Source organism: Neodiprion lecontei, chromosome 3 (genome assembly GCF_021901455.1).
Source record: "Neodiprion lecontei isolate iyNeoLeco1 chromosome 3, iyNeoLeco1.1, whole genome shotgun sequence".
Classification (NCBI taxonomy): domain Eukaryota; kingdom Metazoa; phylum Arthropoda; class Insecta; order Hymenoptera; family Diprionidae; genus Neodiprion; species Neodiprion lecontei.
In genome coordinates, this window is record NC_060262.1 from 1,275,426 (window position 1) to 1,302,486 (window position 27,061).

At 41.8% G+C, this 27,061-nt stretch overlaps 4 protein-coding genes and 1 non-coding gene across 7 annotated transcripts; 1 reads left to right on the forward strand and 4 right to left on the reverse strand.

Moving 5' to 3' along the window:
* Window positions 1-91: 91 nt before the first annotated feature.
* On the reverse strand, window positions 92-4,821 carry LOC107225895 (coiled-coil domain-containing protein 13). Its single transcript, XM_046735798.1, has 10 exons — window positions 4,729-4,821; window positions 4,568-4,633; window positions 4,187-4,493; window positions 3,971-4,125; window positions 3,448-3,613; window positions 3,108-3,367; window positions 2,823-3,001; window positions 1,903-2,406; window positions 1,652-1,786; window positions 92-138 (listed from the first exon to the last, which is right to left on the reverse strand). The coding sequence occupies exons 1-10, from the start codon at window positions 4,819-4,821 to the stop codon at window positions 120-122; spliced, it is 1,884 nt and encodes a 627-aa protein (XP_046591754.1). The 3' UTR covers window positions 92-119.
* A 396-nt stretch (window positions 4,822-5,217) lies between these two features.
* Trnar-ccu lies at window positions 5,218-5,290 on the forward strand. The gene has a single exon. It is a non-coding gene; the product is annotated as a tRNA-Arg (tRNA).
* Window positions 5,291-5,777: 487 nt separating this feature from the next.
* LOC107225899 (glutamic acid-rich protein) lies at window positions 5,778-8,661 on the reverse strand. Its single transcript, XM_015666516.2, has 4 exons — window positions 8,552-8,661; window positions 6,958-8,346; window positions 6,656-6,794; window positions 5,778-6,534 (listed from the first exon to the last, which is right to left on the reverse strand). Exons 2-4 carry the CDS (start codon window positions 8,319-8,321, stop codon window positions 6,310-6,312), a joined length of 1,728 nt encoding a protein of 575 aa, XP_015522002.2. The 5' UTR covers window positions 8,322-8,346; window positions 8,552-8,661; the 3' UTR covers window positions 5,778-6,309.
* A 296-nt stretch (window positions 8,662-8,957) lies between these two features.
* Window positions 8,958-18,515, reverse strand: LOC107225898. Of its 2 annotated transcripts, XM_015666514.2 has the most exons (12): window positions 18,023-18,515; window positions 17,470-17,605; window positions 16,021-16,664; window positions 13,975-14,113; window positions 12,622-13,563; window positions 12,271-12,452; window positions 12,045-12,183; window positions 11,756-11,973; window positions 11,313-11,460; window positions 10,655-11,235; window positions 10,393-10,582; window positions 8,958-10,319 (listed from the first exon to the last, which is right to left on the reverse strand). In XM_015666514.2, the coding sequence occupies exons 1-12, from the start codon at window positions 18,123-18,125 to the stop codon at window positions 9,605-9,607; spliced, it is 4,137 nt and encodes a 1,378-aa protein (XP_015522000.2). In that variant the 5' UTR covers window positions 18,126-18,515; the 3' UTR covers window positions 8,958-9,604. The 2 variants fall into 2 exon arrangements, with proteins under 2 accessions (XP_015522000.2, XP_015522001.2); XM_015666515.2 differs by lacking the exons at window positions 16,021-16,664; window positions 17,470-17,605; window positions 18,023-18,515 and adding an exon at window positions 14,218-14,902 and having other exon boundaries at window positions 8,962-10,319.
* A 3,955-nt stretch (window positions 18,516-22,470) lies between these two features.
* On the reverse strand, window positions 22,471-25,244 carry LOC107225517 (ras-related protein Rab-31). Of its 2 annotated transcripts, none has more exons than XM_015666015.2 (3): window positions 25,039-25,244; window positions 24,392-24,519; window positions 22,471-24,254 (listed from the first exon to the last, which is right to left on the reverse strand). In XM_015666015.2, exons 1-3 carry the CDS (start codon window positions 25,079-25,081, stop codon window positions 23,754-23,756), a joined length of 672 nt encoding a protein of 223 aa, XP_015521501.1. In that variant the 5' UTR covers window positions 25,082-25,244; the 3' UTR covers window positions 22,471-23,753. The 2 variants fall into 2 exon arrangements, with proteins under 2 accessions (XP_015521501.1, XP_015521502.1); XM_015666016.2 differs by lacking the exon at window positions 25,039-25,244 and adding an exon at window positions 24,598-24,995.
* Window positions 25,245-27,061: the final 1,817 nt, after the last annotated feature.

Here is a 27,061-nt window from a genome sequence, read left to right on the forward strand (position 1 = left end):
ATAGTACGGGTTTCCATTTCACAATAAATTGCCGAGATTTGTTTTTCTTCTTTTCACCGTTTTCTTGTTATCTTTTTCCGTTTCTTTTCTTTTTCGCTCCATCTCTTTTTCCGTACGCTTTATATTGATGGAATAAATCTGAGGGAAAACGGGGGATGAATTTATGACATTGAAATGAGAACGCGGGCGCCATATTAAACTACATTATCTCTATGCGAGTGTAAACAATTATATAGTCAAGGTGTGCGGTATGTGTGTATGCACATGTGTATATTCGTACACGCGTAACGCTGTATTATACGTATACCCGAAGCCTGTAGCCGTTTACCTCGTCAGGCAAACACGGCGTTATATAAAAATTAGGGAGAGAGACACGTAGGCACGGAATGATACTCCGCGAACGCTTCTTTTTATTGTACCTCCTTCTTGTACGCGGTATGCATGCAGGTATCTACGTTATAGGTGTATGAGTATCGTTTGTGTACACATGGGTATTATGTTACAATATTAGAAGAGATGAAGTGGAGCGCGTGGCCCGTTTAAAACCGGGATCCCTGACCATCTTATCGCCGGAGACGAAGAAGTGGAAGGAAGAAGCGACGAAGGAGTCCGAGAAACGCGATCAGAGACTGAAAAAAAAAAAAATGGATCGAAAAAGAAAATACAAAAAAAAAATATCGTTTAATTTTTGTTCAACGTTAAATATTGTGTAACGAGAAGACAAGGTGAATCGCTTTTCATTCGGTCATTCGCATGTCAGTCAGTCAGCCATCGTCTTAATAATCTAATTAGCTTTCTCATTGTCATAATTTATTACTCGCGAAGAATTTCAGTCGTCTTGCTAAAAAAAAAAAAAAAAGAATAATAACCTCGACGTAAAGACGCGTCACTTTTCGATCTCTCTCGTCTGCAGCTAGTTCATTATCGCCACTCTTATATTATTATGTTTACTCTAATTTTTAATCGAACCTCTATAAGTCAAAGACAAAAAAATAGAAGGAAGAATTAATATTAAGGCGTGTCTCGGAAATGTTTTCGACGATGAATTCTACACGCTAATTACGTCCTTATAACCGTTGCAGAACACTCGAGGTATTCAAACAACCATTGCGCTGCGCGTACTTATACAGGTGTGATAGGGATCTCGCTTTTATTATACACATACGTACGTATGCACGAGGTCTTAAGGCCAGCCTCGTCTTAGGAAGAATTTCGTAGTCTCCGGAATTTAACTCGTATTGCATTATCTGTCCGCGTATATTTGCACGAAAAGAAAAAAAAAAGTTGTTGTTTCAAACTATTCGTCATCGTATATAATGCCGGTTGCTCTTACTCAATTCATGTTACAATTTTCGTTATATAACGGGCGAAAAATAAATAATTCTATACGGATATGAAAATTGCGTACACAGGTGTATACGAATATATTTTATTCGCATTTTTTCGCGCTATGCACGCGGCCAGAGTTAAGCCGATTGCAAAAATCGTCGTATCAACTTTTCTGCGGCGTTCGTTTCAAATCGTTACGCTCGAGCGGCAGCAAGAGTTTGGTTTTCCCCTTGGTGAAATGATAAGTATTAAATTTTTATTTCTCCATCTTGAACAATCCAATTCTTTACTTCCGTTGTTTTTTTCTTACGATCGAGCTCACCTGTAGGCGTCTTGGAAAGTTTTTCTTGCTTGATCCAACATCTGTTTGTAAGTAGCGAGATCCGCGGCCTTATCGCGCTGCACGGTAGCCAATCTCGTCTTCAGAGCGAGACATTCTTCCTCGAGTAGCTCCATTCTGTGTAAAACCAAAAACAAAACAAAAAAGAAATCTATTCAGCTCGAGACTTGGTGAAAGAAAAAAAAAAAAAAAAGAATAAAAAATTGCAGATTTTTAAATCGTTGGTGTCTCACTTAAAACGCGTTTCATCGTTCGCAATTTCTTCTCGACTCCCACCGGAAATCGTCGATGATTTCAACGAACGCGATTTGTATCCGCTGTTCACTTTGCTCAGACCGAATCTGTCCAATTCCATTCGTTGCAGTTTCGTTTCCAGCCTAGCCAGTTTGCTCCGCTCCATTCTCAGCGTCTCCTGAATTTTACGACGATGACGCGAATGGGGTTCGATGATGAAAACGAAAAGGTGAAAACCTAAAAGGAGGAGGAGAAGCTTCTCCAACGTTTTTTTTTTTACCGCTATACCGTCCGTCGCGAATCGCTCCTCGTCGAGACGTCTGTTCAAAACCGCGACCAGCTCCATGAGACGTTCTCTTTCCGCTTCCGCGGCCAAACCAAGGGTCACGTATTCGTTGTAATCACCGTTTGTCCTGGATCTGGAGGTGCCCGCGGGACTGATGCTCTTGCTTCCCCGCGAGAGGGGCAAGAATTTTCCATCCCCTTTGCAGCCGGACTCGTTCCTTCGCGTCAGATCAAGCGGCGGTGGTGAGAATGTAGAAGTTACAAAGAGGCGAGAAACTCACTTTCGAGGGATTTTAAAATTTAGAAAATTTAGAAGACGATACGGAAAGGCGGAGTGTACGAAAAACCGGAGTAGGTACAGAATCGTGAGAATTTTGCTACACATTTTTATATTCATCTTGACAATTCCATGTTACGACTGTCCGAGCTTTGACTTGTATTATTTATTTCTTGTTTTTTCATTTCTGTAAAATGTATCATCGCCCTTTTCAAAATTCGGTATCGTTACCCAACCATCTTATAACGCTTCTACCATTTTCGCCCTCTTTTGGTGAAATGAGAATAAAAATTGTCGAAGAGTCGGTATAAGGTCGGTAACAGAGACCTGCTCATTCGAACTTGGATATCCGCTCACCTCAACGCGTCGATCTCAGTTTCCCTCTCGTCGATGATTCGCCTCAAGTGCTCGTTGCTCGCTTGCAGTCTTTTCACCTCGTCGGACATTTTTACGCACTCATTTTCCGCCCTCTCCTTAGCGACGAGCGTCTCTCTTTCCCGTTCCCGAAATTTATCCTCTACGGTTTTGAGCCGTCCCTGCAGTTCAATCAAATTTCACGTTACAGTAACGGAGCGATCGTTAATTTTCTGCTGAATGAATGTATATATGTATATATATATGCTATTCCCGAATCGATCGTACGTTCAGTGCCTGTATCAACTGATCGTCGTGGGATCTTTTCTCGTTGAGGAGCGCTACGCTCTGCTTGGCGTTCGTCAAATCGTTTTCCAACACCTTTATCCGCGCCTTGGCAGCGTCCTGTTTTCGCCTCGAAGCTTCGAGAGCCACGCTCATCTGGCGTAATTCCCTCGCGGATTCCTCGGCTCTCTGTCTTCGCTCTTTTTCCATGTTTCGCAGATTCGTTATCTGCCTTTTGTCCGCCGTTGACGTGGTCGTTGTCCCTGTAGTTAGCGACGTTAACTAACTTAACCGTGTCTTTTATACTCGTTACTTTTTCTTTATGGCTTTTACACTCAATTACCGCTCGCAGTTCCTCGGCAAGTTCCGTCCGACTCGCTCAGCTTCATCTGAAGCTCAGCGATCCTTTGATGCAACTGCTGAATCTGCTCGGCTCGACCTCTCCAACCGCTTTGATGGGACGACAGACTGGAAATCGTCACGTTTTCGCCCACCTCGCTACATAATAACTGAATTTCAATAATAGTCTGTTCAATACACTCATCGGTCGTTGTGCAGAAAAAATTATCCATGCATAATTTACCCAATTATTGTTCTTATACGTGAAAAAAGAACTTACCACTTTAAAACTTGATATGAAACGAATCTACTAAATTTTTTTTCAATTCAAAACCGATTTCAAAAGTTCATATAACGTTAGTATTTTATATACTCCTTGTTCAAACATTCATCTTGGGGGAAATTGTCGTAGCTTAGGAATATATTAATTCGAGAAATCCTGAACGCGAGACTGTATCGTGATATCGAGAGAGAGAAGAAAAAATGTTAACTTCCGACTCACCAACCTCTTCAAGAATCAATCTCACCTTCTGAGCCTTGTTCAATTCTTGCCTGAGCGAAGTGCAGGTGTTCTTAGACTCGTACAGCTTCGAACTAACCTGCTGAAGTTTATCCTGAAGCGTCTTTATCTGCTCTTCGCGATTCTTCATCTCCTCCTCGATGGTCAACGGCCGTTTTATCTCTGTCGCGTTATTCGTTGATCAGAAATTATCGTTATGCAGTAAAAGTAACTCCGTTAATACCGTCGCTCCGCGAATCGCTGCGAGAGGTCCGACGAACGACTTCCAAATTTTCCGAATTCTTCCGCAGTTCTTTCTCATCCTCAGCGAGCTTCGACTCCAGGGTCTTGCACCTCGTTTTTAGCACTTCAACCTCGGCCGTTTGCTCCCGGCACTTTTTGCTCAGCTCGACAATCTTAGAGGCTGCTATTTCCCCCGCTAGACCCGAGCTTAAAGTGACTTGCGAATTTGCTTTTCGGATGTGTGATTGCAGCTTCTCTTCGCACTCTTCGAGCGCGCGTCGCAGACATCCGTTCTCGCTTGACAAGTCCTGGACATCGGGTCGGGTTGATTTTATAAAATATTGTCAAGTTTAGTGTTGTTTTACAAAACAGTTTATCTCACCCGAATTTTATCCCGCAAAAATCTGTTCAATTCCTCCGGGAATATTATCTCTTCGGGCAGAGATTCCTGAAAGATTTCATTACGGGTATTGAAACTTTTGTCGCATGATAATATTTTGAAAACATACAATCACTTATCCCTGAAAGATCGTGTCAATTTACCTGTAAAAAATCATCGTATCCAACCTTCTCGGTTAGATCAAAGGTGTCGGGTGTCTTGGTTTCATTCCTTTCGGATGTCGATGCAGGTTTCATTTTTGTCTATGGGATGTCTCGCCGAGAAGTTTTACTTTGGGATCACCTCTTAGCCTTTTTTGTGTAAAATTCACGATCTCTTATCGTTCCCTGGCTAAGAACGCGGAGTAAATAAATCATCGTTCAACCCCCATTCGGCATTTTGACATTTCGACTTGTGTGCCGAAACAAAATGTTACCGGCAATTCGATTCGTCGAGCATTGTGTCATTTAACCATCCATGAAATGTCTTGAAATTTTTCAACCAACGTTGCGTACGTGAATCGTAAATCTCGATCAATTGGAAAGATTAAAATTTTCACTCTCTTACCGCGTTTTATTTCACGCGGCAACACGGAGGATTCTTCGAGAAACTCGCACCTTGTCACAGAGACTTCAGGCCTGAAACGCGCAAGAGCCCCTGTGGCCTAATGGATAAGGCATCGGTCTCCTAAACCGGGGATTGTGGGTTCGAGTCCCACCAGGGGTAGTTATAATTTTTATAACCCTCCCCTCCCCAGAGAAGATGATTTTTTTAGGAACTAATTTGGGCTTCCGTTCGGATAAGTTGCTTCTAAGTTATATCGGGAGATTAAAAATTGGATTTACGCTTACGGAATCATCATTCTACGCGTTGTTTCAGTATTCTGTGTCTATAATAATCCTGCGATTTTCATGCGTGGAGTTTCGTGGAAGGGAAAGTGGAGGAGTGAAGACGATTGAGTTTTGTATCTTTTTTTTTATTCATATACGAGATGAAGATTAACAAAATAATGTATAACATGCAAGTACAGCTTTACGTGTATTTGGATTGCACGTATTAGACATCGTCATCTTATTATTAGATATAACGATATACTTAATTAGTGTTTAGTATAGTTTTATCAGTCACGGAATTATAACATTTTGACGATAAACTGAAATGCAAAGTAACAGAGTGTAGCCAACAAACTTTCGTAATAACTTTTCATTCTTCTGTTCCGTCAAGTCTAGCGTTTAAAATATAAATTCAACCTCTCTGTTAAATTAACGTCCTTTGATATTTCTCGCGTCACGTATTTGTTGAATATATCCAATACGGTGGTTCTTATTTGGGGGTCGGAAAAATTTTCTTTACGACGTCCCCCAAAGTCTGTGCCTAATCATTAAAAAAAAAATAAAAAATTGTGTCAAGTTTCAAGCCGCAATGTCAATGGGAAAACGTGCCGCTAAGCTCCGAAAGTTTAAAATGTAAAATACATGTAGTTTTTATAACCAGTTATTTCGTTTTGTATGACTTTGGTATAAATTGAGGGATCGATTTATAATTCAACGTAGTTGTTGCTTATAATGATAGGAAGAAACCCTGAAAATTTCAAAATTTTATATCCCACTGACGTAGCAGCTTGAAACTTTACACACCGTTTTATTTTTTGAATGATTTGGAACAGATTTGGGGGCGTTGTGAAGAAAATTTGTCTGACCCCCCTAATATCCGTGAATATTTTGTCATCTTTCACCGACTATCATTTAGTTTGGTTTGCGCTCTTGTTCCTTCTTCTTAAATCGTCTTACGCTTCGTTTCTGGTCGTGCTTTTGACTGCCAGCCAGTTGACCAGCTTTTCTCATAGCGTGTAGCTTCTGATTTTTCGACACCAATTCTTGCCTTTTGACCACCTGCTTCGAACCCGCCAACGTGTATTCCACGTTTATTCTCCTGCCGTTTACCATCGAATGGTGAAGAGACAGTCCTTTCTGCAAAACCGGAATAATAATATTTGAGAACTTGGTTTCTTGTTCTATTGTACTCATAATCTTGGCGGATTTATATTTATAGTTTACGCATAGAAGAAAGCGAACTAGATTTCAGTCGTACCTCGTAGTCAATGTTATTGGTCACTTCGACGTAAGCAAATCCTCGTGGAATCTGAGTTCCCTTTTTTGTTGGTATCCGAACGCTGGACACTTCGCCAACCTTGGTCAGGAAATGTTTTTCTAAATCCGCCGGCTTTAAGCTGAAATAATTTCGAAACTTATGAACAAGGAATCAAAGTTTCTCACAGAATTGACAAGAATTTGTTTTCTTTCAGTATGGCATAATAATGTTGTTGTAACTTTGTCATTTCAGAATATCTACGGCTACGACTGGATGTTATTCAGACGGTGGATACTACTTACTCAAATGGTATGTTTCCAACAAACAAAACATATCTTTTCTTCTTATCACCGTTCGCTTCCTGACCTTGTTGTTTCTTCAAATTCGTTTGCTGTTCCTTCTTCTGTTTACCTTCAGGCTTGGAAGCATTTGTCGCTTTCTTCTTTGATGGATGGTCGTCCTCATCTTCGTCTTCTTCTTCTTCCTCATCCTCGTCTTCTTCTTCTTCTTCTTCTTCTTCTTCTTCTTCTTCCTCGCCTGCATCTTTCTCTGTAAACTGGTTCAGAGAAGAATTCAATCCATTGGATTGGGTCTCTTCTTCCTCATCGCTATCCTCTTCTTCTTCCTCCTCCTCCTCCTCGTCATCTTCCTCTTCATCATCGTCGTCGTCATCTTCACTGTCTTCTCCCTCCTCTACTTCAGCAGTTTCATCTTCACTCGCAGACTCCGACTCTGCTTCCTCTTCATCGTCATCTTCATCCTCATCTTCAACGCTCTCGCTGACTAACTTTGTCTTTTTCACTACCTTGTTGCCAGGCTTGCTCACCTGTTGAACGATTGCACCCTGCTTCTTTTCCTTATTCTTCTTCTTGTCTGCCCCTTCTACTTCCCCCTTACTTGGCTGCGCCTTGTTCAATTTAGCCTTCTTTTTCTCGAATGTATGAATGTTTACCGGCTTCTCAACATCCGGTTTGCCGGCTTCCGTTCCCTCCGCGTCTTCAGGAGCTCCTTTCTCGCGTCTCAGCCTGCGCTTCTCAGCCTTTGACAATCCCTTGTTGTCGCTTTTCTTTTCCGTGTCTCCCTTTTTATCGCTCTGGAGTGCGACCCCCTCCAAAACAGCCAATTTTTTTTTCAGTACAGCCAGCTTCCTTCGCGCCGTTTTAGTCAACTCCGCTCTGCCCTTGATCTCCTCGATTCTCAGCCTTATTTCATCCGGCGACAAGATGATCTGGTCTATTTTGTACTGACCCTCGCTGAGTCGTTTCTGTTTCCTCGACTTTGTTTTTTCCGCTCGTTTCTCTTTAGCCTTTACCGTATCTCCGGATTTCTTTTCTACCTTCGTTTTGCCCTTAGTACTTTTCTCTGCAGCTTTGGCAGCCTGATGCTCTTTTTTAGCAGACCACAGAGACTTCGGTGTTCCTCCCTCAGCCTTTATCTTCTCTATCGCTTTCAGCTTGCGTTGTTTGCTTTTTAGTCTTTTACGCTGGCTGGTGGTCAGCTGCGTCGTTGCCTCCGAACTGCCGTTAACTTTGCTAGTCTTCTCCTCCACGTTTTTAGCATCCTTTTTCTGCTTCTTTTTTGGTGCTGAATCTGTCTCAATACTTGCTCCGGATTCTACCAGGCTTTCGCTCTTGGAACGCTTCTTTTGCTTCGTCAAACTCATCATTGAGACGATTGTTTTGTTTTCTTGTCTATCGGATGAAACACAGAAAGAGACATTGATGTGAGAAATTTTGCAAGAAACAGTTTGCTCCGTTTATTTTATTTTTTCTTTTTTTCAACTTTCATATTGATTACAGACAATATTTTACGTCGTCAATTTCGATCATCGTTAATCAAGTTTTAGAGCAATCAAGTTTCGCGTTATTCCAGATTTATCCGTAATTATATACTCACCGTAAATTAACCTGCAAATTCTATCGGGCACCACGTGTGGTCAACGCTTAAAGTTGACGCTGGGAGTTGGAACGCGGTATCGCTCGCGGCCGACTAGAGCCAGCTAGAGCCTAGTAACGCAGTTTTGTAATTTCATGGTAGATGTCGCTACCGATCGGCTTAGCTTCCAATCACGAGTTAAAATTATCTGGATGGATCGAACACGTGACTACCGCTCAATTCGATTCAAAGGGTTATAGCTAGTCGGAATGTTTTCAAAAACCGATTTTTTTTTCAATTTGCTATTTGTAATGTACATGTATTAAAGAAGCCGCCGTTTTGTTAAAAATTAATATTTTGCTTATCCCTTAGATCAAAGACGAGATAATACCTTGTATTAACTAAATATTTTTTATTTTTTCATTTCGAATGATTCAGTCCAGAGATATGTATTTTGCTCGCCGCGAGACGCCTTTTTTTTAGAGGTGCTCTCGGATATTGGCTATAGCAGCTTTAAAAATTATATCGTATCAAATTGAATTGATTTTTGAAAAAAAACTTTTGTCGCCGAGTAATTTATTTACATTAAATATGTTTGAGAGCTTATGCGTAGATAGATTATGCGATATTTAGTAAAGAGAAACATTTTCATTGACTATTCGTCTATGGATGAACAATTGTTGGTAAAAATTTAGGATTTCATGTCAGTAAATGGATAATGAATTTTTTTTGGATAATAATTAAATAGGATACAGACGGGTATGTCGATCGTTTATTTATATTATATTATATACAGCTAATCTATTTACTTCGAAACGTGTCGAGGGGCGTACAAAGCTTGTATTGCATTATACTTATCTAACTTTCATCGTCAATACATTCGAAAATCAATCCTCAATTTCGCGTACAACAGAAAAGATAAAAGAGGTACAAACTCGCTTCGTTGAATACGTAATTTATGTATAATTGATCCATATAAATAATTCATAAATTTCCTCATCATTTTTTCCTTCTCACAATTAAAAACTCATATCTGTAAATAGTTAACCCGTGAATCAAATATGGATATTCAAATTACTCGACGTTGACGATTTCGAAGTAATCCTCGAACGATTCTTCCTCCCTAGTTTTATTCGGCGATATAATTGGCAGTTTTATAAACGTAGTATCACTTCCGGGTACCCAGGGTGAATCGGTATCGTTATAATCGTTCCTAATCGCATAATCGCTGTCATAGGAATCTCGTAGTCTCAGTATCTGGGCTAGCTCCCGATCCTCGTTGTCCTGAATTTTCTCCGTCGTATTTCCCGCCACGCCTCGACTCGACGCGATAATCGACGAGGAGAAACTCGAGGACTCCTCGTTCCTTCCGGAAGTTGCAGACCCGCGGAATCTGGTTATCCTTTCGATTTTGCCTGAGCGAGTATGCGAAGTCTCGGTACCGCCGTCATTGACTATGACGACGTTCCGGTTACCCCGGAGCTGCGATTCCTTCGACTCAATCCCTTCGGATCCAGCCGAGCTCTGATCCTCGTGAGAAACGTTTAGCTCACGGTTTCTTCTGTTGTCTGCGGTGGCCAAGGAGTCGGTTGCGTTCGGCGGCGCCTCTCGGTGCAGATAAGCGACAGGCCAATGTCTGCCGAGTAATCCCGGCCTCGGCACTTCTCCGTAAGGATTTTCCTCCTCGTAACGATCGCTCGTCGGACGACCTGGCCGAGGATTTGGCAGGTAGGGGTAATAATTCTCGCTGCACGGCCTCCACTGTTCTTGATCCGGCCCCACGTAGCACCTTAACAACAAAGGTTATGCGTTCACACAGAGTACGGAAAAAGACCGCGTGATCGATGAAGGTAAATACTAACCATGGGTAATGGTAACCCTGCGAATAACCGCAGTGATGCTGTGGCTCGCAGCAGTAGTCCCAGCTTCCAAACTCACCGCCTTCTGGCTCACAGGACCAGAAACCGGCGATTTTGTTCCTCTCGCATCTGGTTCCCCGCCTGCAGGGCTGGCCGTTTACCGTGAAGTGCTGGAACGTTGAGCCTCCGTATTCTGCAAATCGCAAGATGAACAGTTTACATCTGAAGGGATAGCATCGAGATTCATCGGGACTCTAATTCTTACTGTGCGAAAAGTGGTATTGATCTTCGGTGTCGTATAAGGAACCTCCGCCGTAACCGCCTCCTCCAGATTGACCTCCGTAACTCGGTCCGACAGGGTCTGGTCTATCAGGGTTCAATGGACGGCGGTTGTAGTAACCTTCGTCGTCGTCATTGGGTCTAGGAACCGTACCGTAGGGTCTTCCGGCGTTTCTATGATCGTTGAAACCCGATGGCGGAGGGTACCGACCTCCCCCATGAGGTCTTCCTGGTCTAGGCTCAAAGTCGAAGCCACCGCCTCCACTCGACGGGTCGTAATGCCCGGGAGAATTATGTGGACGAGAGCTTGGACCTGGCCTGGGTGGTTCGTGGCCGATGCCCGGTCGGCGTGGGGGTGGAAGTTTCTCATGGTGGAAGTAGCGGTCCTGATCCTCGTCATCGTCGAGGTATATTCCTACGGAGTAGCCCGAGTCGCACTGAGGCTCGAATTCCTTCCACACAAAAAGCAGGTGACCGTCGCCGCGGATGTAATCTATTCCAGGACGCAAATCGCGACGCGGTACGTCGCTCATGAAACAGTTGTGCTCGTCCCTGTCGACTGAAATTCTGAAAGATACGAGATGTCGACCTTCTTTATCTCGGATTCATCGTCAGTGATCAGTTTCCGCGAGGTTTTTAATCACCTGTAGCTGAACGCCATGCACGGCACTCGACCCCTCAACCGCATCTCTGAACATCGCTCTCGACACTCGATCTCGGAGTCGACGTATATCGTCAGGATCACTGCGCTCGGTGTCAATCTGCACGGTTTGTCGTACTCCGCGTAACACACTGCGTACAAGATGTTTGATCACGAATAGAAATATTTGAGCAATGGTTTCATTCAAATTCATCAAGAGCATCAAGAAATCACCATGTTGGATGCCCCTCTTTGGGGGTGGTTTTCGCCCCCTTTTAAAGTGTTTGATGGCAGATAAAAAAAAAAAAAAAAAAATACGTGTCGGCTAGTTTTTAGTCTACTATAACATATTACAAAAGAAATCTAATCGGGGAGCTCGACAAGGGATTCCTTCCTTGCGAGTGATTTTCGTGAATAATGTGTATATTTCAGTTGCTCGAATTATACCTTCGTCCGGTTTTGTCGGCCTTGTGTTAGGCTCTGGTCTTCGCCAACGGTGATTCAGCGGTGGGAAAGGATACGGTTCACATCCTCGACCGAAACTTCCTCTCTGGTACAATTCGGCACCTTCAACATCAATCAGAGACAGTGGATCCAATTCCTGGGTTGGACAGTCGCTCAGGAAACAATTCGGAGCACCGTCTCTGATCGGTTTTTCGCCGTATCTGACGAGAATAGCGAGGTTGCAGTGGCGCTGAAGAAAGCAATGTCGATATTTCGTCGACAACGATATTACCTATAAACGAAACTCCTGCACGTAAACGAAACGGCATCTACACACGCGGCTTCGCACTCCCCGAGTCCGTGAACAGCGAATGATTTTCTCAGAGCTGCAGGCGGGATTCCAAAGCCGCTTCTGACTCGCCAGAAGCACTCTGAAAAAAAAAAAAAAAAATTCCCGATGTCAGAACAGAGCATCGTGGGGTTCGAGGAAGGTCAAAGCTTAATTTTGCTCCTGTCACCTTCTTCAGCGGGACGGTGGCTGATTTGTCCTCCCTTTTCGGCGCACGATTTTGCATTTCCGGTCATCGAGTAGATGTCGTAATCGCGGTCGGGTTCCAGGTCGGTGTAAAAGTCAAGGTCCCTGTAGGATATCTCGCTGAGAAGACAGTTGTCAGTTGGCGCATCAGCGGTGACGCTGTACCTGATCGCAAATCATCGTATAAGTACAAGAACGAACAAAACAGATCAATGGTCGTCGTATCAAATAAAGGGAGAGGACGGTTTCTTCAAGTATCAGTCCTACAAATTCGACTGTTCAATTTGAGTACTGATACTTGTATAGGAACGATACCATCTCCAAATAGATGTACCTGTAGCTGAAGGTCACGCAGAGGCAGTCCTTCTCAATAGCGCAGAGATTCTCGCAGTGGTCCAAACTCGGCGTAAGATAACTCTTCCTGACTATTCCTCTGCGCAGTTTAAACCCCGCCCCGGACCTGACCGAGCAGTGTTCGGGTCGCCTAGAAGTTCCCCCGTAACCGACGTCTCTATCGCCTGGAACGTAGTTGTCCCCGTATCCAAAGGCCCCGCCGTAGTTGTAGACGTCAGCCGCGCCCTCGAAAGGTCTCTTCTCATGACCGTAAAAGTTACCCCGTTTCGGTGGCTCGTGACCGTCAATGTGGTTCGTGGTGTAGCCGTAAGCTCCCCCGTAACTCTCGGCTCCCCCCCATCCATGGGAGTAGTAATGGTGAACGGTGTCTTTTCTCCTCCCGGGTTTGTCGTACGGTTGAATTTCGTTCGCACCAAGGTCCGGAGGACGCGGTCTGAATCCGTAACTCGGTGGCCCGGGTCTGTTGGGTTCTTTGGGCAGGTAGGGTCGTCCCGGTCTCGGGTAATCGAATCGGACCTCGTCCTCTATCGGTCGAATGCTTATCGGCGGGTAGTCCGACCCGTCGGGACGCCAGGGTGGCGGTTCACCCTGAAAACGGTGCGGCCTCGGCTCAGGGAGGAAAGGATGAGGGACCAAAGGACGAGGCACCTCGATCGGTCTTCTATGGTCCCCTCGCTCCGGCAGGTACGGACGTCTATCCTCGTGCCCTGATACCGATCCGGGCCTCACGTCTATCCATCCGCTCCCGCCTTCGCCGTACGACGGACGCTGCGGTCGTCGATTAGCGTTGTTCCGACAGCCCTGCTCTCTCTCGTAGTAGTCGTAGCGAGGCTCGTGCTCCACGTCGCGACCGAAGTCTATTTGCGTCGGTCGCATCGACGTCAGCTCGCACATCCCGTGGCGACTCCGTGATCCCGGGTGTCTGTGAAGCCGGTTAAAGAGTTTTTTGTCGATTGAACGATCATCGATATTCGTCCTCTACAGCTGTTTTAGGGTTACTTTGACAATTTCACTGTCGTACGTGATGCGGGTGGAATGAAATTGGAAGACGTCGGTAAAGGAGTGAGGATACGTGGTCCCTCCTTTGTTCGTGTCAAATTGTCCGTGGTGATGTAATGGGAGGTCGATGTCTGTAATAGCACGACGATGTTGGCAGTAGGACAACCCAGATATGCAGCGAAAAATGCAATCGTTATTACGTTACGGGAAGCGTGAAAAATAAACCGTGTGTAGGTATATGAAGCATCGTCGAAGTGCACGGCGTATCGTTTTTTTTTTTTTTTTTTACATTTCGTTCGCTATCGTAAACGATTATTGAGCTATGCAGTCTCACCTGTAGTTGAACCCTTCGCAAGGGAACCCCTTTTCGCTGTCGCATTCTCTGCCGCACTCTTCTATCCTCTCACAGTTGACGGCTTTTCGAATGTGAATCTCGGCCAGTCTTTTTCCCGTGAACAATTTACGGTAGCATGCTGTAAATTGATTAATTTGTAATTCGCAGTTCGCATCGATTACTCGCAGCCATTGTTGCGTACTGTAAAGATGCTGGAAACTTTTGAGTGACCATCGAACTTACGCTGACAACTGCCACTGTTTTCCTCTACGATTATTATCGAACTCTGATCAGTCCAAACCAAGAGACACTGAAGTATTACCAACAGGTTGAATTCGCGATGCATATTTACAAGATATTGGTAATAAATAATTTATCCGAGACGACCGATTTCGTTCATCGTTTTGCGGAGGGATTATCACAAATATAAAGGATTTTTATATTATAATTTTTTGAAGATATGTGTGGAATTTTTTATTTCGAAGTAATTCATTGCGCGAATCTTCTACCGAATCTTTCCGACATTGGGACGACTGGTAAACTCGATGACGAACCAAAGTTGAACAAGGCGTACAAATACCGGAATGCAAGTAACCGTCAAATTGGAGGAGCGCATCGTTTTATACAGAAAAGTGAATGTTTGAGTGAGAATAGTGGGAGGAGATTGGTGTCCATGGATGGTGGGGCCTCGAGGGGCGATTATCGTTACGATCATTACTAAATCGCGTCGTTGTGGTTAATTCTAATTGTTGTTGTTACCGCGTAGTATCGTAGCAGGCAGGCGTAAGACGTCTCATTAATCAGAGGTGCCCGGTAATTCGCTTGGCAGGTATTATACCCATTCAAAAGATAGCCGAGAAACGTTTACCGAGGCAACAATTAAACATCCTTGGAGGCAAGGAACAAACATTGCCGATGTAAACCACTAGCGGTGATGCATGTCAGGCATGATAGCACGATTTCGGCGAGGACCGGAAGTCGGCAATTCTCTTTGCTCCCATCCGCAATGCCGAACGAAGGAAGGAACCGCACGTCTACACTGCCGTGCGAAACGTATCTGCGGGCGGTGATATCATTTTCAGAACAGGATTTTCGAGCAGTTGCCTGCGACCTTGTCGACCAGCCAAGGTCCCAATTAGGTACATATCGCGAGATCATTTTTACGTCTTACGTACGTTTTATACCTACTACCCGCGTCGTTTCAATTCGGCGATGAGCAATAGCAGCGAGGAGGATATTTTTCTTTCTCGATCATCGGCATCATCACCCTCATCGCTGTCATCCTCGAGTTTCGTGCGCGCTTCAAAAACTCCACCGACAGTTGCCTCATCGTCGGAACCCGGGTGAACGTGATATTGTCATTGCATAAAAATGAAGAGCAATACTCGGACGAGTTGAGGGACGTTCCCGTTTCCGGTTCTATGTACATCGCGTGTTTCTGCGTGCCTGCAAAGAGCCGAGACTCTTGCTTTCGATCGTTTAATAACGCCGCGGTGTCTTGCCATATTCAGCTTTAATTAACCATCAGATTACGCGAGTTTAATTGGACTATTTTCATCAGCTGCGCGGTATTCGTTCATTTTTCTATTACACAAAAAAAGCGACGCTTTTCCACGTTAGAACCTTACGTGTTTTTTTTTTTTAGTTTATTTGTTTGTTTTTTTTTTCTCTCTTCTTTAACGTTTCGCTGCGAGCGGATCAGATAACCGCGATGCACCGAGCTTGATGCAGGAAATTCATCCGTGCAACGGGAGCCGTTTTCTATAGAGCTTAGAATCTGTGTCATTGCCGTTCATGTTTGTTTTCCCTTGTCTGATGCTGTTTATTGTATTAGACGTACCAACGACGAGCTGATTTCCACGTTTACAAAAATTCCGTGGCCTGTGCCGTGCAAGAATGAAACAATTTAATTTTGTTTGAAATTTGGAAAACTGAGAATTGTCAGGAAACTTGACAAGACATTGGCGCTAGGCGCCCTAAGTTGAGCTATGAAACAAAAAACAAAATACAAAATAACAAATAGTGGCAGCGGTGGGATTTGCTTACAGAACTCAGCAGGTGTTGGCCTGTAACCGTTCGTTTCATGTCGATTCCCGTGTTCGACGATATGCAGATAATAGTCTCGGTCCTGATGATGCCGATCGGGGAGAGGAAACTCTTCTTCCACTCCGTAAAAATCCCCGGCATAATTTCCAGGGCCACCGTAACCGACGTTTTTGTTCCCGTAACCGGTGTACGGTGGATTTGGATTCGGATTGTCCTGGTCGTAATCGGGGCTGAAATTCGGCTGATGGATGATCGGATAATTTCCATAATTCCGGTCGTCGTCGGGCATCTTATCGGCGTTGGGTTCGAAGGGTGAAGGGACCTCATCCGGGGGCTTTCCGGCAATCGTGACGGTCCCGAAACCGGCTGGTCCCGGAACGACGCTGGTTCCGATCGGTCTTCTTCCGTTCTTCCTCTTCTTCCCGGTGTCTTTATCATCGTCGGATTTTACCGCCGTCTCCGAGGCGCCATTCACGATCGTCGGGTTTCTCACACCGCTTCCCAATTTGTAAACCCGGTCCGGCATGCAGCTCGGCGAGCTTTGCTGACGGAGGTAAACGTCATAGTCCGGATCTGCGATCAGCTCGTCACCGTTTGGTATCCGGTTTCCCAGCAGGCAAGACGCGTTTCCCTTCGGACCGATGCTGCGCAAATTGTACAAGGTTTTCATTTTTTTTTTTCCTTATTTTTTGCTCGATATTCATTCGAGTCAATTATGTTTTTAACTTTTTTTTTTTTTGAGGTACCACTCGAAAAATTTGTGACAAATGATGAGAGAAAAAAAAAAAAAAATTGTACGACCTGTAGGAAGTAGGAAAATATTTATAGGTCGCTAACAATTGTTGTAATATTTTTTATTTATTTTTATGTCCACACCTTACGGACTTATTTGTATGTGATAGTTTATTTTTTCGTATCGTGGTCCGATTGATCATTGTTCATACAAATTATTACTGAAAACGAAATAGGGTCATTAACGTGATGAGATACTACTTTTTCGATAGGAAAAACTGTTATCCAAATTTCTCCGAAACGATTAATCTTGCGGATAAAAGACGAGAACAGCGAATTGCGGAATTGTCGGGCGCAGTTTGATGTTGATTGGTGAACGATTAATTGGACCACGATACAAAATAAAAATAAACTAATATGTATATAAGTCCGTAAGGTGTACGCATAAAAATAAATTAAATATTACAATAATTGTTAGCGACCTATAAATATTTCCCTACCGCATCCAGCTTTGAAGACAATTTATCTTCGGTACTTGTTACTAATTTTTCGTGTGGCACCTTGAAAAAAAATTTTCAAAAACGAATCACCCCACTCTGCATACATGATTAGGAACCTGATTTCAAGCACGATTTATACCACCGATACTTAGACGGTAAAGAAGCGGGAAAGAAGTTTACGGAGAAATGAAAAATGTGGATAGAATTTAACGCTTACCCGTAGCTGAATATTTCGCAGAGATTTCTTTGCCGCGAACATTCGTCCTCGCATTCGGAAACAGTCTTCGCCTCAACACTCGCGGCAACGTCTTTTGAGGGTAGAATCGATCCTATCGCTATTCTCGTGTAGCAATCTGTGTGCCGGAGAAAAGTGTGATTAAAACGGGGAATTGGGATGATTAAGTTGGAGGGGGGGGGGATTTCGGTGAAATTTCGACAATATCAAGTTTTTAGTTTTTCAAGTGACTAAAAAAGATGTGGCCAAAAATGAAGAAAATTTCCAGCTCACCGCCGTCAAAAAGTAATTCCTTGCGCATTACACTTTTATCGCAGAAGATTGAAATTTTTTTTTCAGAACACACGTACTGTCGTGATATAAAATTTGTCGGAAGAAATATTTGATCGTATACTTTTTAGTCATTTTAAAAACGAAAAACTAGATATTATCAAAATTTCATCGGACCTCCCCTCCCTTAATACCGTATCGGGACATTATCTCTGTTTCAACTTTTTCAGATCATTGTAGTACAGATTTATTTGTATATATTTACCGTTTGCTATTATCACAAGCTGATTGTCTATCGTCAGGCTTTCACCGTGAGACGCTAAGATAAGGATGAAAAAAAATTTGGTCAAATACTCGAGGTTCTTCATATCGTTTTTCTTCAATTTCCCAACGCGGGGAAAAGACAGGCGCACGTGATCTCTGCCGCAAACGTCAACGAGCAAGCAAAACGCCGGCTTGCAATCTCAGGCACTTACGATAATTCCCGAGCGGCTATGTACTTTCCCTTTTTTTTTTTTTTTTTTTTCCACTTGCCGTAATTAAATTAATTGCGAATCAACAGCGAGGCGTGGAGAATGAAGGGAATATCGTTAACGTTGGATAATTTTCGAGACACGTGTATAATATCCCCACCAAATTATTCCGGTCCTCATCTCTGACCATTTTTTTTTTTCTTCTCTTCCTTCTTCTTTTTACATTACGGTAATTTTTAACGCGGATGTGAGTCGATTTATTCAATAATATTTTCTTTTTCCTAACTCGACGAACACTCGTAACAATTATAACATCCCGTCAATATATATTATTTATTTATACCTCAACTTGCACACGTCGATCAACGTTTTATTTCTTCCGAAATTCTATTCCGTCAAATCACACGTAATATACACCGATATTCATCGTTAGAATCAATTATCGGATCGGTTAGATCAATCGACTGGTTAAATATAACGAGGATAGAGTTCGTTACACCGAGATCAAGAGGATGGTGTTTTAATAGCAAAAGGGGCAAGTTGAGCCTCTTGCGATTAGCCTTCGACTGAGAGCTCGAGCTAACTGTAACAGAGTCTTATATGAGACTTGGGATCGTTTTAATGACTTGTTGGTTCTTCTGGACAGCGGTACGGGGTACGTAGTATAAGCTACTCTGTTCTTAGTTTATGATCACGTTTCGCGCTACTCGGGATAGTTTACAACCATACCTTAACTCTTGTTACACACGCGAAAAAGTTAACTTCATCCTCAATTCCTCGTTTAATCTTCTTCTCCTCCGTTCGTTCGTTCTAAAATCCATCTTTTCCCTTGTACCATTGATCGTTTATGTTGGATGTTGATTTTTGCCTGTGGGCAGTCAATTTTTCACAACGATTTCAAGCTTCTGTCAAATTCTCATCTAACATGTAATTACAAATAATTGTTCGCAAAAAAGGTTTTAAAATACACGCGGGGCTAAATACATACATACATACATACACTGATAATGTATCAAACGATGATATTGTAATTTTAACCCTGAATTGTTTTACCGCCCATTGTCTCGCATATTTATTTATATATATATATATATATGTGTGTGTGTGTGTGTATTTACGAACGAACAAAACTGTTGTTGCGTTAAAGGATAAGGTAGAATTTTTTTTTCTCTCTTTTTTTCGTAATTTTCTCATCCCACAAGGTGAAAAACGATGTCGCGATTTTTTTTTCGGCTCTTTTTCTCGTTCGTTTCTTTTTTTCTGCAATCATCGCAACTTTCTTGCGGGCCCTTCGATACCGTTTGCTCTTGTACTCGGAGGCTCGCCGGTGTTTAACAGGCCTGGTTGCATGGTGAATAGAAGGCGGGTTATATAATGAAAATGGGATGAGTTCCGCGCAGACAAAGCTGGGACTTCACGCTTCGAGTATCAGCTGGCAGGAGAGTGAGAATGACTCATTGTGCAATTACCGTATTCCCATAGTCGACGATCCCCTTCGTACTTACAAGATTTTCGTATTCGATGTACCTGCTACGTGTTGTGCGAGCGTATATCTGCAGCGGTTTTAATCACGAGATTGTTTAATCCCAGGCATGCAGCGGGATCGTAAAACAGTTAAACATAAACAGCGCAGGAAATTGTCTTCTTTGTCAAAGCATTAACATCCGTTTGTCGGTATCCGACATCATCGATCAAGTTAAATTGACTCGGTTCATTACACGTGTCTGCAATCAAAAAAATTTCACGGATTTTTTTTTAATTTTTTTTTTTTTTTTTTCCATACCGTCTCTTACAGATTTCTCACTCACCGAAACCGAGAAGAATACACGAAAAGTTTCATCGCGTTAGGTTTTTTTTTCTTCAAATTGTGTTTGCGGTTTCATTTAGAGTTAAGCTACCGTTTAATTCGAGATCTGATGTCGTATTGTTGATTATAAAAATTTTATGCAAAAGTGATTTCTTACTTCTGTTTAATATACATTAGAGCGAGACTCAAGAGTGAATAAAATCGGGTAAACGGATAATGGAAAGCGGAAGCGTGTTCGGAAAAGAATCAAAGAGAAGAAGGAAAGGTTTCGTAAGCAAATAGAACGGACACGGAATGTCAAGTACACTTCGTGAACAAATTGCGTGCTTAATTTTACAAGAAATATTGTTTATTTCGTTGTAATAAAATGTTGTTTTTTGTTTTTTTTTTTTTTTATTTGTTATTGTTGTTATGCTCTTCTGTTATTCAATATACCGGACGTCATTGAGAGAAATGGAAGTCATTTTCGGATTGAGGAAACTCGCAAACATAATATTTACCAAACATATTCCGTGCAAATGAAAAAAAAATTTTTTTTTTTTTGCAGACCCGTATTATTCGAATCCTCTTCTCGTTCTTGCGTGATTATTTCTACTCTTGTTTTTGGGCTATTTTTTTTTTATTTTTTCTTCTTCCCTGCCTTCAGTTCTGTCCGATCGAGAACCCGAAACGATCGAGTCATTGACCTGGTTGTCTTGCCTCGACGAAGGTCATTTCCCTTTTTCTCTAACATCACCGTTGTTGGTTTTGTACGAATTTCACGTCGCATTAAGATCACGTTTGGGATATAATCGACTGTGCAGGAACTCGGATTTGATACGAGGAATTTCAAAATCGTGCAAACTCGCATGTGAACATTAATATATTTTCTTTCCCCCAAATTTTTTCTTCTCGTAAAAAGAAAAAAAAAAAAAAGAAAAAAAAAAGAAAAATAACCGATTCATTAACTCGCGGCAGGGAATTTCGCAGCAGCATTTCTTTTTCATTCGCGTGACGCATTTTTCGCACGCATATAATTGTATATTATAAAATACATTATTATACTTTATATACACGCAATCGGTCTCTTTGCCATTGTTATTGTAATATTATACGTGTTATAATTTCATCAAGTCGCAATGTTCACATCTATACACGCTTTTCATTCTATATGAAAACAGTGATCTATATATGTAAATATGCGATCGGTGTAACAAAAACAGATCGATTAACATTGAAGAATGATGAAAAATTGATCTTTGCATTCGTCAAATGAAACTACGAGATTTTATTGCCCTTTCGTCTTTGTTATTTCGTTTATTTTTTCTTCCTCTTCACGCGTAATTTCGCATGGCATCCGGTTTAGGTAAGCAGAAAATTATTATCTCCTCGGTCAATCTGCGCAGCGTACACATGCCGCGTATAAGACTTTATACACCCTGTGCGTTCGCATCTTGTGTCGGGAACTCGAGATGCTTGATGTCTTATAAGCCTGACGCCTTTGTGTTTCATTTGGTGTTACGCTATACGTAAGGAAATTAAAACAGGCGTAATATTGTTGATATTTGCAGGCACTGAGAATAATTTTTACAGTTGGTCTTTAGTTTCTCAGAGCGTTATACGCATTGTGTACGTTTCGTTATTTTCGTGTTGTACAGTCGCGTTAGAATATCGTGCCTTTTATACTTTTCGTTAATTATAAATCGAACCAAGCGAGAATGTTCTGTATCTAAAGATCAATTTGTCCTCGCCTGTAAAAATGTGAAGTTTAATTTTTTTTTGTTTTTCTATCTCCTCTTTTCACATATTTTACCAAATTATTCGCAGCCAAGTGTTGGAAAAAAATTTAACAGCCAAATGTCGTTTTTAATACGATCTGTAGAAGTAAACTAGAGAATTTTTACACAAGATTATTTTACTGTGTACGATGTTTAAGTGTTAACCTTTTTCTTTTTATACCGGAATTCTTAATTATTCCGTGCGATTCTGTACTTAACTGTATATTTAACCAGTTGAATGAGAATTCGAGTGTACTAGCATATGCGCGTAGATGTGTATCTATGTATGGCTGATCCCAATACGATGCGGGGTCCACTATCCGCAATCCGTAAACGCCTTCGGCCACGAATATGATGTGGGTATTTGAGTAATGGACGGTTCCGTTAGAGGCAATAATAATCGCGATATAAATTGAATTTTCCTTCTCTCTCATTTCAATCTCGTACCTTCTTCTTTTACCGCAATTTTTTCCCTCGCTTTTGCACGCGGGTCTTGTCTCTGTTGTGTCGCGAAATTGGATGTCGAATTGATTGTAGAGAAGAATCCGGGTCCTCTACTTTTCCTTTTTGTTCTTCCATTATAGATTCCTGTATCGAACGAATAGCGGGAAATTGCAAAATTCTTCATCAAGACCAGACGTACAGATTTTTTTAAACAAATTTATTCATTCATACACTTACATACGTTTCTTTCTTTATTTTATTTTATTTATTTTTTTGTTGTTTTTTTGGTATCAAAGTCTGTACAGTTGTTGCATTGCAAGTATATGTAATGTATTTATTGAACCTATTAGTCAGTGGAAATGGTGCACTATACAATATATATATATATATACACACACACACATATAAAACAGAAAGGTTAATACTATCCTCATAATATTACGCGGATCATGGAAAACAATGTAAAACAGAAACGACGTATGTATAAAGTTGACGTAAAAATTCTAGAATGGTAAAAAGACAAAGGGGCAGTGAAAATAGTGAGTAATGTTACTTTTTTTTTTTAACCCTGAAATCATCAGCTTTACGTTACTAGCTTCGTTTCGATTTTCTAAATAACCGCGCTATTGATTCGTCAAAAAGTAATAATACAATGATTTTTCTTTAGTTCAATTCTTTCATCGAGGTGTTAATCGATGATTATACTTAACGCAATTTACTAGTATATATATGTATAATATTTGTACATTTTTCTTCAACGTTATATATTGTTAGTACCTCGATATGATTTGAGCACGATAAAAAGTAGTTTTAAAAAAAGAAAACTTGGAACAGTTTAAAACAATTTTTTTCATCTTCCAAGTTGACCAATAATCGAATTCACCAATTTTATAGACTAGATATTTTAACAGATTAAACTTATAATTTTCTAACAGTTTACAATTATATACAGATGCACTTAGGTTCTTCAACTTACCCTATCCTTATTATTGAAATATCTGTATAAATTTTTCTTACAAATGTCAGCCGCAATAATTTTTGCTTCGTTTCTTTCGGATATTTGTATATATTTTTTTTTCCCTCGTAGACACAAATTCTCTTTTTTGTTTTGTTAAAATTGAACTTACGATTAATCAGTACAAGTTACGCGTATCTAATGACTCATCGTCCGTAATTATAGATCACACAAAGCTTAGTGATTTTCTTGCTAAAATACAAAAAAATATCCTAGATATTTTTTATTGTCAATATATATATATATATCGGTTGCTAGATGAAGTAATGAGCAAGAATAATTAAACTGTAATAAACAACGCTAGCAAAAAATGGAAGAAATGGAGATGGAAGAGAAACAGCGAATGAAAACGGATAAGAAAAAAAAAAACAAATGTAAGTAAGAAAAGAAACCGCATGATTTGGAGCGAGTATAACGATTAGAGCGGGATAACTCCTCTCCGATTCTCAGTATTACTCCAAGTAGTTGTGAAAATTTTAACGTTCGTTATTCATCCGTCACTAGCAGCACATGTGAGGTTTTTCATGTATACCGTGAGCTATGCTCCTGTCAGCCAGACAGTCTTCGCTGGATGGACTGGCGGGTTGATCGTCGCTGTTGAGAATAGACCTGATCGAGTCGTTGATCCTCAGGCTGTTTAGGTGCTCGTGGTTCTCTTCGCTGAGGTCGTACAGGCCTGCCGCAGCTGCGACAAAGACACTCTCCACACCTCCGTCGTCGCAAACAGCCGACGTCTCGTGGTAGCTGGCTCCTATGCTTGTCGCGTACTGGCTCGCCTCCTCCGCGTCCACCGTCCTCTGGCTCACCAGGTCGCTCTTGTTTCCAACCAGGACCAGTACCATCGTCTTGTCCACATTCCTCTTCAGCTCCATCACCCAGGATTTAATCTCATTGAAAGAGCTGTGCTTCGTCAGGTCAAACACCAGCAGCGCCACGTTGGCGTTTCTGTAATACATCGGCGCCATGGATCTGAACCTTTCCTGACCGGCTGTATCCCATATCTGAAAGGAAATATTTAGCGGGTTTTAGAAAGAATTTGGCTTCGTTTGAGAATGTTTTTTCAGACTAGTTTGTTTGGATTTGACGCATGTTTTGAACCACGATTGCGGCTAACGACGTTTAGGCAGTGGGATATTACCTGCAGCTTCACTTTGCCGCGTTCCAAGTTGATGTTGCAGGTGTAAAACGCGGCTCCGATTGTCGGGGAGATGCGACGGTTGAACATCTTTGTGATGTAACGACAGATTACCATCGTTTTTCCCACACCTCAAAGTAACAGATAACTAATTAGTGGAAATAGCAGCAAGGATAGTAAGGAGAAAAAGCGATAAATCTATACAGTACGGTGTACTTCAAGTTTCCATAACGGTTCCACGAGAGAAGAGAAACGGTAGAGGAGTAAGAAAGGAATAAAATCAAGCGCTTTCGTTATTATTAATATCGTATGAAAAGCGAAGATTAAATAATCAGGTCAAAGTTCTCAGAGTTGCATCATCTTGAGAGATGGTACTTATTTTACGTCACGAGTGTCGAAACAGCTGATTTCGTTCTTTGATGTTTTGTTTTGCTTCGTAGGTTATGAGAAGTTCTCGAGTTCAAAATTTCATCTCAGTCAAAGTATCGTATAATCGATAATCAATTAATTCCAACAGCGTAAGATAGAAAGAAGAAATTCTTAATTTATACGATTAGCCTCGGAGTGTCGGTTTGCACCGGTTTTGAATAAATGAACAGGTTGTTTACGGTTTATTGAACAGCTTATTTGTTATCACAAGATTTTCTCACCCTGTGCACCGAGAATTACGACCTTTCCCTCAATCGTTTTCATCCTGTTTATCGTAACAGTCGTATATTCGCATATCCACGAGTCCTATGAACGCGTAACTAAATCCGCGGGTGATCGATCACTCGGCAAAAGGACAACGAACAATAACAACACTCGGGCAACAGCGCAACGGAAAGTCGTACGTACCGCATCCTCCCAGTTTTTCCCCACGTTATTATCATTATTATTCTGTTGTGTGTATCGGACGACTCACGTCGAACGAAACACGTGACGCGCTTTGTATCAGTCCGTCTTTCTTTGTCGACCGTCGGTAAGACGTCGACTTGTCTGTTCTCCCTTTGTTTTTCTCCTCGTTCTACGTTCACGTCATCTTCCGAGCAGTCGACTTGTCTCACTTTTAGCGTTGACCGAAGATACGTGAACACTCCTAATCATACAGGTTTCTTTTCGTAATGGTTCGATGGGTCGGGCGTTTTAGGGGTTATTCGACAACAGTAGTTGCAGACTCTTCTTATGGGATCTCAGTGTAAAATCGAGTTGGCATATAAGAATACCGCAAGTTTCAAGCACCCGTTAATATCCCTACGTTTGTAAAACTAGCAGTTTATATATATATATTTAGCAGAGGTTCTCAGTTAAACTGCCTCCGATGAGTGGCGTCGGTTAGGAAAATGGCCGGCAACGTTACTTGCTCATCGACCGTCGCTCGGCGATTCGCGCGTTCGTTTCATTCGGTCACTGACGGTCGGTAGAGTCGGTTCCTTTCCCCCTTCCCGCTGCCAATCAACTCGCAATCAATTTACTTATTCGGCCTTTTTTTTCAACCCTGTTGCAGCAGTGCAGTGTCACGTGTGTGAGTTTGTTTGTGTTTGTGTTTGTGCCGGATCTGATGTCCAGTACCAGATGCAGTTTGGCGAGGATGCAGGAGGTCAATCATCTAAGAACCGAAATGCTTCGTGATTCAGCGGTGAGTAATTTTTTACCACAGCTTAACTGTCGTGTGATATTCCTATTTATTCATATTTATGTGCACAATATATTTCGTTTCAATTACTTTCTCCGATAAGATGAAATGTATTGAGAAAAATTTAATAATGCGGCAATCGGAAAACGGTTGCACAAACAGAATCTTCGAAATGAATGAAATCTGATGTTTTTTTTTTTTTGCTGAAGAGGTTTTCAATACTCGAGAGTAATTATTGCGATATAGTGTAAATTAATATTGTTAGAAACAAATTGATTGAAAAAATCGTGAAAATTGAAGGAATAATTCGTTTACGAGAAGGTTACCCCTCTACGCGTATACATGTTTTACATAAATTACAAGTATTTGGAGTAGCTGATAACGAATCTGAAACGGGATTTAAAAAGTTCAGGATGGTGGACCAAAGGGTTAATCGTATAGCGTAGAGAAAATCTTTCTTTCTCATACAACGCATTTATTATTATACAAATACGCTAAACGTACAAAGTCGTAAAATTTCATCATGCCTCTCGCGACTGCCTGTTATATATATGTATATAGGGGGGGGGGGGGGGTCCGATGCGATCCGATCTGAGCGTTGCTTCTTGTGAAATGAACCGTTTACCGGGTAAGTGTGCAGGAGGGGGACGGTGGATCGGGTTATACACCCCACTTGAGACTGAATTTTTATGCGATGTAATTTTCTGTGATTCGAACCGTCTGCCTCATCCCCTTTTACTATACCCCGCTAGACTCTCCGTTCGTCCCCGACTCTATGCGCTGGTGTCGGTATAGCGAAACAAACAAAAAAAAAAAAAAAACAAAACGATACAATCGTGAAAAAAAAAAGAAAAGGGAAATGAAAGTAAGAGAAATATCACCCCGCGCTAATATATCGACTGAAATAGACTTGTTATTCAGGTGCAGAAATTCCCTCCCTTCCCCCCTAACAATCCGACGCCACTCGGCGACTATAGTGAAATTGGCTCGTTTCGTACCATTTGGATTCTTGTCGACTGAAACATGTATATTGTATATACATACATATATATTGCCAT

What these genes read in the sequence shown, in the direction of transcription:
- LOC107225895 (XM_046735798.1), bottom strand. Translation starts at nt 4,821, where the DNA reads ATGAAACCTGCATCGACATCCGAAAGGAATGAAACCAAGACACCCGAC. An exon ending in TTTTGCGGGATAAAATTCGG is followed by an intron (nt 4,494 to 4,567) that starts GTGAGATAAACT and finishes CCCGATGTCCAG; the next exon opens with GACTTGTCAAGCGAGAACGG. An exon ending in AACGATGAAACGCGTTTTAA is followed by an intron (nt 1,787 to 1,902) that starts GTGAGACACCAA and finishes GGTTTTACACAG; the next exon opens with AATGGAGCTACTCGAGGAAG.
- LOC107225899 (XM_015666516.2), bottom strand. Translation starts at nt 8,321, where the DNA reads ATGATGAGTTTGACGAAGCAAAAGAAGCGTTCCAAGAGCGAAAGCCTG. An exon ending in GTTGGAAACATACCATTTGA is followed by an intron (nt 6,795 to 6,957) that starts GTAAGTAGTATC and finishes AAATTATTTCAG; the next exon opens with CTTAAAGCCGGCGGATTTAG. An exon ending in CCAATAACATTGACTACGAG is followed by an intron (nt 6,535 to 6,655) that starts GTACGACTGAAA and finishes CCGGTTTTGCAG; the next exon opens with AAAGGACTGTCTCTTCACCA.
- LOC107225898 (XM_015666514.2), bottom strand. Translation starts at nt 18,125, where the DNA reads ATGAAGAACCTCGAGTATTTGACCAAATTTTTTTTCATCCTTATCTTA. An exon ending in GCTTGTGATAATAGCAAACG is followed by an intron (nt 17,606 to 18,022) that starts GTAAATATATAC and finishes TCCGGCACACAG; the next exon opens with ATTGCTACACGAGAATAGCG. An exon ending in CAGGGTTACCATTACCCATG is followed by an intron (nt 10,320 to 10,392) that starts GTTAGTATTTAC and finishes TTTGTTGTTAAG; the next exon opens with GTGCTACGTGGGGCCGGATC.
- LOC107225517 (XM_015666015.2), bottom strand. Translation starts at nt 25,081, where the DNA reads ATGAAAACGATTGAGGGAAAGGTCGTAATTCTCGGTGCACAGG. An exon ending in CGTAATTCTCGGTGCACAGG is followed by an intron (nt 24,520 to 25,038) that starts GTGAGAAAATCT and finishes TGTTACTTTGAG; the next exon opens with GTGTGGGAAAAACGATGGTA. An exon ending in GCGGCAAAGTGAAGCTGCAG is followed by an intron (nt 24,255 to 24,391) that starts GTAATATCCCAC and finishes ATTTCCTTTCAG; the next exon opens with ATATGGGATACAGCCGGTCA.